This window comes from Coloeus monedula (genome assembly GCF_965178545.1).
Source record: "Coloeus monedula genome assembly, chromosome: 10".
Classification (NCBI taxonomy): domain Eukaryota; kingdom Metazoa; phylum Chordata; class Aves; order Passeriformes; family Corvidae; genus Coloeus; species Coloeus monedula.
In genome coordinates, this window is record NC_138790.1 from 22254980 (window position 1) to 22263756 (window position 8777).

At 45.3% G+C, this 8777-nt stretch overlaps 1 protein-coding gene across 3 annotated transcripts in view; it reads left to right on the plus strand.

Annotated features, from left to right (window-relative positions):
• TNIK (TRAF2 and NCK interacting kinase) overlaps window positions 1-7401 on the plus strand; it is a 151460-nt gene extending 144059 nt beyond the window's left edge. For 2 of the 3 annotated variants that reach the window (XM_082288219.1, XM_082288221.1), the window contains 6 exons: window positions 462-596; window positions 838-938; window positions 2376-2525; window positions 3437-3596; window positions 4198-4337; window positions 5862-7401. In XM_082288219.1, coding sequence (XP_082144345.1) covers window positions 462-596; window positions 838-938; window positions 2376-2525; window positions 3437-3596; window positions 4198-4337; window positions 5862-5945 — 770 coding nt within the window. In that variant the 3' untranslated portion in view covers window positions 5946-7401. The remainder of the gene's footprint in view (window positions 1-461; window positions 597-837; window positions 939-2375; window positions 2526-3436; window positions 3597-4197; window positions 4338-5861) is intronic. The other variant, XM_082288220.1, reaches the window with a different exon arrangement.
• The last annotated feature ends 1376 nt before the right edge of the window (window positions 7402-8777 follow it).

Below are 8777 nucleotides of genomic sequence, written 5' to 3' on the forward strand. Positions count from 1 at the left end.
CAGCAGTGCCTGTTGCAGGTCACGGAGCTCCTGTCTCATCTCCAGGGTGGAATTAATGTTGTATGAAGGAGAGGAAAGGGACGAAACCAGGTAGCTGAGTGGTTGGATAAGCTTTTAGCTGTATGAGGGTTGGGGTCACTGCCCCACTGAGCCCCACTGTCCCTCTGTGAACACTGATTTATAGGAAAAGGATTATTTCCAGCCTGTGGGAAGCAAAACCCTGGCTTTTCCAGTGTCTGCCTGCAGCCTGCGAGACAGAGGGCTGGGCTTTGCTTTCCATATATTTCTTCCCAAGGAAAAACCCAACAATTAAATTGCTATTTTCCATTACTGTTTATATTACTTTTATCATGGAATGGACTTGAATTCTATCATATTGTGATTGAAAATAAGCACTGAAACCTCAAGATGGCCCATGCAAACATGCTCTGCTCTGACAGGGACATTTCCTTTGCCAACAGGAAAGAAGAACAAGCTGCGTGTGTACTACCTGTCCTGGCTGAGAAACAGGATTTTACACAATGACCCTGAGGTGGAGAAGAAGCAGGGCTGGATCACAGTTGGGGACCTGGAGGGATGCATCCATTACAAAGTTGGTGAGTGGAAATAAATGTCTCAAGAGATGTGGTTTTGTTCTCTAGTCTTAGGTTTGACCTGACAATTTGATATTAAAAGTACGGGTAGACCATAGCCACAAGTAAATTTGGAATTAATCTTTATGCATTAGGTGGACTCCATGTAATGAGAATCAAGAGAGGGACAGCCTGAGAACCTGTTCCTGGAGATGTGTCGGAAAGAGAGTGAATGTTTTTAAAATTGGGTTTATTTTTATTTTAGTGAAATATGAAAGAATCAAGTTCTTGGTGATTGCCTTAAAGAACGCTGTAGAGATCTACGCTTGGGCTCCTAAACCATATCACAAGTTTATGGCATTTAAGGTATGTTTGCCTTTTACATTCTGTAATTGTAAATACATGAGATTTCTGTACTCAGAGCAGGAAAGCATCCTGCTTATGTAACTGAGCTCCTCAGGATGCCTTGCAGGCATGGGAGACGGGATCCTTGCTGGCTGAAGAGATTGGATATGTTCTGCTTACGGCCAATGAAGAAGTGTTATTATTAGTTTATGCTAGCAGGCTTTACTTAAGGAATGTGCAGAAAGCTGATCAAATGCATATGAGTAAAATTGAGTTGGGGATTTGGGTGGGTGTTTTTTGTGGGGTTTTTGTGTTTGGGTTTTTTTTTTCCCCTCTGACTAATTTTTAACATACAGTACAAAAATAGGCTGGCGTGATTTTCTATTTTCTTTTTCAAGGTCCTCTCCCCTTCTGCAATGTGGATTCTGTTTCAAGACAGAAAGTTTGGGAGAGTGACCCTCTCTTTCTCTCTTTCTCTCTCTTTTTTTCTCCCTTTTCACCTACCTCGGCTTCCTCAGGGAGACCTTTCTCCTCCAGTAGTGGGTATTTTGTACTTAGTCCTTTAGAGCACTTTTCATCCCAAGCTCTGTGCAGAGACGAGTCACAAGGGGCAATGTCTTGTGGAGATGTTCATGCTGAGTAATCTGATTTTACATCTTTCCAACACAAATGGACTTACTCAGTATTAGGTCACATTTGCATTTCCTGAACAAAAGCCAGAATAAATGGGCTCAGTGACATGGAGAGCTCAGCAGCATCAAAATGGTCTGGGATCCAACTTCCATGGGCTCTGAGAGTGTTGGTTGGTGTTCCTGGTGCTGCTCCTGCAGCCTGGGGGGATGAACATCCTTGCCTTGTCTTGTAGGCAGGGATCTGTTGGGAGAGGGAAATGCCACTCACTGATTTTCCCTGTGAGGATTCAGAGTGGTCCTTGCACAGAGTGCCAGGAGCCCTTTCCTCTCCCCACGGGTGTTTCAGTGTCCTGCTGAGCACCTAAGCCATGGGGACATTGATCCATGGCTGGGGGTTGGTCCCAGCCTTGATGCAGCAGGTTAGATGGAGCAGGGAAGCAGGTCTTTGCTAACCTGACTGATTTCAGCTGCCCAAACCAGAGCGGTGATCCCTGCCAAGAGAGGAGGTGGGTGGTCACGGATCTCTGCGGAGAGAGACCGAACACACGCTCATGTAAAACTCAGCTGTCGCCTTCCTTTAGAGACCAAATCCTTGTGTTGGCCTCAGGCTCTTGTGAGAGAGAGCTGTGCTTGGCAAGGGTGGGCACTGATCTGCTGGGATGGCTGAATACCCTCTGAGGCATCTGACAGGGGAGCAGAGAGCAGCAGTATAAATAACCACATATTTAGTAGGAAACACAGTCAAATACAATTTCAAAACCATATCACGCTGCTGCAATGGGGATTTGTTGGTTTTCAGTGATGCTCATGGAAGGGATTATAAAAGTCTTTTGCAGATCTCCAGCACAAGCCACTGCTCGTGGATCTCACTGTAGAAGAGGGTCAGAGGCTGAAGGTTATCTTTGGATCCCACACTGGTTTCCATGTGATTGATGTAGATTCTGGGAACTCCTATGATATCTATATACCATCTCACGTGAGTACAGAGGCAGTGCTGCTGCCTGAAGAACACGGGGCACCAGTGAGGTTTGGACAGGCTCCCGGGGGCTCAGAAGGAGGGACCAGTGATGGGTGTGACATTCCCTAGTGCTGTGCTCACTTAAAGAGGACGTGGAGCTGTCACATACTTCATGTTCATCATTTGCACAGGCTGTTTCTGCCCTCGTGCAGGAGCAGTAAAGTTTAAGGTTGCCATGTCCCACAGAAAGGAGAATCTGTCTGTACACTGCATTACTGCATGGAGCAGTGTTGGGTCATTTAAGCTCCATCCATGCTGCTGGCCCAGCATAAACTGGTCTTGGGGAAACTGTGTCACTAAACAAACCCAGGAATTGTTGAATCTGATCCAAGCAGCAGTCTCCTTTGTGAGAACTGGCAAGAGCAGAGGGAGAAATACTGGTGCAGTTTGGGATGGTTTTGTGTTGTCTTAGCTATGGAAAGGTAGATATGGGTGGAAGGTCAGTGTAGCTGCCCTTGGAGCTAGAGGATGATTGCTAAAAAATAGGATATTTCCTCCCTTTCCTGCCTGTAAAATTCTGAGTTTATTTACCTTGATTTGAACTGGTGATGGATTCATCGGCTCAATCGCTTGCTTGTGTTCCAGCCAAGTGTCAGCCATCAGTCTTGGGGGCGTGTATGTTGTGATCTGTCTGTAATTGCTGAACCTGTTTATCCTTGCTGTGTCAGACAGCTTTGATGGTAGGGTAAACATGACAGTTTATTCCCCTTCAGGCTTATCTCTGAAAGCCTGTGCCTGTTTGGGGAATGGAGGGAGGGCTTTGTTCTCTAGTTGGTTTGGGCTTTTTTCCCCCAAGGCTCTGCTCCTTTCCCCCTTCCCCTTTGTCCATTCAGTGTAATTCTGACTCTCAGGGTCTGTTTCACCTGCAGATTCAGGGCAATATTACTCCTCACGCCATTGTCATCCTGCCCAAGACAGACGGGATGGAGATGCTGGTGTGCTACGAGGATGAGGGTGTCTATGTGAACACCTACGGGCGGATAACTAAAGACGTGGTGCTCCAGTGGGGAGAAATGCCTACTTCCGTGGGTAGGTCAACCCTTCCTCTTCACCTGCTTAAAATACAAGCCACAAGTAAGATGAAGAGTTGAGAATGCTGAGGTAGAGTCGTTTGGGCTTTTATCAAAAGGGATTTCCCTCAGCCAGCTCTGAGATGCAGCTGCTAAATTTCTGCAGTTTGATCTTCCATAATAAAAGCAAGTGATTTCTTGCAGATTTGAAATTTTTGAGTATGAGATAAGATAAATGTAAGATAATGCAAGCTGTTGCACTGGTGGGATACTGTGTTGAGTGGAGGGGGGCTGGGTGTGAAGCTGGGAACCCTTGCATTGCTCTTCTGGCTCTGCTGTTGCTCAGCTCCACAACCCATGGAGTCAAAACACTGCCCAGCTCCTGACCTTCTGAAATCGGAAGAAGTGGTGCTGCTTCTGTTTAAATTGCTCAGCAATTTCTGGATGAAAAGTGCTCTGAAAAGGCTGCTGTCCCTGCAGGCAGGGCACGCGGGACCGTCAGAGCTCTTCCACTGATCTGCTTAGGCTTTGAGTAACAGCTGATGAGAGCTTTTCTGCCCATTGCATAATATTTAACTCAACACAAGTTGTAACACCTGCCAAACGCTTCCTTTTGACAGCCTACATTCATTCCAATCAAATAATGGGCTGGGGAGAGAAAGCTATTGAAATCCGGTCCGTGGAGACAGGACACTTGGATGGAGTATTTATGCACAAGCGAGCTCAAAGGTTAAAGTTTCTATGTGAAAGAAATGATAAGGTAAGTCCACTTCAAAGCCTGTATCTGTGCTGCCAGCTACAAGGAGCTTTTAGACCTTATGTCTGGTTTGTCTTGAGTTAATAATTAATCTGAAGGTCCTGTTTAATAAGAAGTGCCCATAAGCTTATTCCCAGTTAATTTTCTCCAGTGGAGGGAGACCTCAGCCTGCAAGATCTCTTCCATGTCTAGCTGAGATCTGCATTGGCTTAGCTTGACTTTCTCACAGTTCTTTCATTTGAACATTAAATTGAGGCTTCCAAGTGAACTCAACAAGTTGAGTAGCAACAAGGGTGTGTAAGTGACCCTGATTTGAGCTCTGGCGCAGAAACATTTTGATGCATCTTAAATTATTTTCTTCTACAGCCTTGTCTGTTTCTGTGGACAGCAGTGATAAATACTGCTCTGGAGGGTCACCAGAGTTGCATGGCTGTCATGTAGATGACCCCTGCCACAGGTGTTGCAAGGAGGGCAGGGAATGAGGAGAAATTGCTGGAGGAAAAGGCATATTTGCATGGAAGAGATGGTTAAATGCCAAGGTCTGTTTCTGCTGGTGGTGTTCCTCACACAAGGTTTCACTAAGATAAGTCAGGACCAAGCAGGAGGGAGATCTTTCATAATGAACACAATCACAACCAGTGAAGAAACTGGTTGCTGTGTCCCCAGAGCAGGGTTTAATAATGTGCAGTAAGTGAGCTTTGAGGCCATGATCACTTTAGTGACTGAACAACTGCTCATTAGCTGAGCACCGCCCTACCTGGGGCATGGAGTTAGGCTGAAGCTCCACAGGAAAATGTATCCTAACCTTGCAGTTGAGTATGTCATGGGAAGCTGCCCAAGAAGCTGAATTTAAGTTTAATTTAAGAGTAATCTAATTGTAACAAAGCTGGAAAAAGCCCACCTTGATCTTTCTAAAATACTGGAACCAACTGATCACTGATGGGTTTGAAATACTAAACCCAGATGTTTCTCTTTCTGGACAACTGGTTAAACTGGTAAGATTGAGTAATTTTTGGTTTTAATAAGGACAGAGGCTTCAGACTGTCTGCTTCAATATTTGCAAATTATAACTTACATATTTTTTAAGACTCCCATTGGGATCAAATGCTGGTGGATCCTGCTAGAAGCACCAAACCAGTCCTTCATCCAGACTCCTGATCCGTTTCTGTGCTTTGAGCATGTTGAAGGGAAGTTGTTTTTCTGAGCTTTACTTTCAAGAATAGCTGAAATACCAGGACTAACTTTTCCAAAAAAAGCCATTTCAGACTGAGGCAGATATCGACCCAAATGGTGAATGTTTAGCAAGATCCAGACCACTGACAGCAGTTTTTTGTTAGTACTTCATAATAAATGATGCTGTGGCAGTAAAACCTGGTATTTTTAAGGCATTCCAAACTCCTTTTGGTAGTGAGAGAAAAAGAGCTTTAATTACTGCATTTACTAATGAGTGGCTCAATTTAATCCCAGTCTGGCATGGGTTAGCTCCATCCTCTGAGTATTTAATAAGGGTTTTTTCTTTCCAAACAGGTATTTTTTGCATCGGTGAGATCCGGAGGAAGCAGCCAAGTGTTTTTCATGACCCTCAACAGAAACTCCATGATGAACTGGTAACAGAGGAGCACTTGGCACTCACCACCATGGCATTATTTGTAATTTAAAGGACATTAAACACATGGACTAACACTGTAGAGGCAGGTGTGGAGGGCACCGAGGAACCCTCTCCCCACGCTCCCCCGGTGCCGCCAGCCCCGGGGCAGGGACTGCAGCCAGGGATGGACTTTCACGCTTGGAACCCCCGAGGTCTCCTGATTACGCTGTGTTATAGTGGGTTATGAGTTTTCCTTTATTTTATTTTATTTTATTTTTTAGTTTTACTTTTTCTTTGTCCCCTACTTTGTAAGAACGGGGAAAGAAACAGTGTCAAAAAGTCTGTTTTTAATTCTGTCTGCCTGCTAGCATCAAATATATAGTATGTTGTAAAGTTACCAATTAAATCTGGTGAGAGACAGCACAATAAATGTACCTTTTATCTTTGTGATGAAGGCCATAACCATATAGCTGGGTAATTTTAGAAATCTTTTGCCTTCACCAACATTTACATGTTGCTTTTGGCAGCAACGGCTTAACGGATTTTTAAAGAAGAGAAAAAATAATAGGTTTTTTTCCCCTCTTTTGGGAAATGGATTTTAAATGGCTAAACTACTAGCCTTAGACTAATAAAAATCAGCTACCATTTTTGTCAAGTCTGTCAATCCATATTTCTATATGGATCTTCACATAATAGTGTGTCTTGATAGGGACAGAGGTGCCATTTCTTGTTGCTCCAGAGGTGCCCGCCGGCCCTGGGGCTTGGCCACGGGCACCGGGACAGGGGATCGGAGGAGGAGAGGACGGCGGAGCTGTCGGAGGAGCCCCGTGCTCGCCCCTGAGGGGGATTTGTGGCCGCAGACGGCTCCCGGGATGCCGTGGGCACCAGACCGTGCTGCCAAAGCCGGCGCAGGTTGTGGGCGCTCGTTTTCCCGAGTCCGGAGCCAGGCACTGGCGTGCGGAAGCAGCCGGCACAGGGATGGGGACCACGAAACAAGCTGCCTGTCCCCCACGTTGCTGGATTGGGCTTGTAAAGAGCTTAAAAAAATATATATATGTGTGATTTCTTCGGCCAAGGGTCTGAATCTACTTGTTTTCCACCCCCTCCACTCCCTAGGAATTACCCAACATACAGTGAAAGACAACATCTGTGCCGAACCGTGTGTGTGTGTTTAGTTCAGGTTGAATCGTGTCCTTATAAACTCTGCTCAGTTGATTTCCATTTTCGGTGCGTATCTGGGGTTTTCTTTCTCAGTAGCTGCAAGCATGGCCGCCTGTGGTGTTGGGGTGTCGCATAACAAGGTCTGTGTTGCTGGTTTTAACCTACCTCGTTTCGGTTGGGGTTTGTTTTTTGGTTTGGTTTCGGTTTTTTTTTTTCCGTTCCGCTGTCGATCACAGCGCTGTTACCTCCAGCGACATATAGAGAGCTTAACTGGCAATCTTGGTGTACTCAGTAACGATGGCTTTATTAAAAAATGATTAAATCAACAGGACTTGGTCAAACTTGAATCTTTATCAAGGGTAAGAGGTGATGTGGGGTGGCAGGGGTGGGATGGGCTGGGCCACCCTCACCTGAAGCATTCTGTGGGCAGGGTGTCAGGGTTTGGTACCGCAGGGATTGCCAGTGGTGGGACTCCCAGGATGTGGAGTCCAGGGAAAAACAGGTGGGATGTGCTTTGTGGTGCCTTCTTCCAGCACCAGGCACCCTCCCACTGTGCTGGTGCAGCCTGCAGCGTGTAGGGATGGCCACAGGACCACAATACTAGTATTCAAACCCCATATAAATCCCATCGCCAACACTGATTGCCACCAGCTCTTTGTATTTTCATTGTGGTTAAAATACAAATTAAATAAAGCCCAGAGCTTTTATTGTGTTGCAAACTGATAACTGTTTTTGGGGTGGTTTTGTTCTACTTCAAGTGACAAATGCACAGCTTTGGATGATTTTTTTATTACGCGTTTTTGGGTACAGTGATTAAATAGAAGGAAGTCGTTGAGTTTAAACGACTCAGGTGGTTTGTGAATGTATTTTTCTAAATCTCAGAATCATTTGAAACAAAAATCACAATAAGCCAATATTGCCACAGTCTTGTTGATGGCATGTGTGTATGGAGATAACACAGAGCAAATGCTTTTCTGGTGCCAACCACAATAAAACACAAAACTTCACCATTAAGCCATGCCTTTTATGTTTGGGTAAATAAACCTGGGGTGTTGGAGGACATGGAGGTAAAGGGGATTTCAAGGGCTCCCAGCCATGATGGTCTTTGTCTGGAGACTCTTGGGAAGGTGGTTTTGGAACAGGAAGAGTGCAGGGAAGTGGGACATGTCCCTTGTGATGCTGCCCAGCAATAGGCAGTGGCCAAGGGATGTTGTGATGGACCTTCACCACCTGAAAACTGCTCTTCTACAAAATCAACTCATGGTTATTATAAAGACATTTCCCCTCCAAATGTTACTAGCTTTGATTTGCTTGTCTTTTGCTCTAAGTAAAATGTGCTTATCAGATCAGTGCTCTCAGAAACTACTTATTACTAGTGTTTAAAGAAATAAAACCTGGGGCTCATTTTAAAACCCTGTTTCTGGGACTTTTCACCCAGGAAAGGAAATCTATTTGTTCAGCTGTGCAGTGCTGCAGGAGGAAAAAGCAGTGTAATGTCTGTGCATGCAGGGGTCGCTTGAGCCTGTTGAAGATTCACTTATTTACAGAGTTGCTGTGAAATATCATGTAACTTCAGGGATGAGTCATGGTAAATGAAGAAAAGCCCTGAGAGCTGGCATGAGGTCGTGCAAGGGCCCTGGTTAGCTCCACCACCCTGGGGAGATGCTGGGTACCACTGCCAGGTGAAGGGTGCT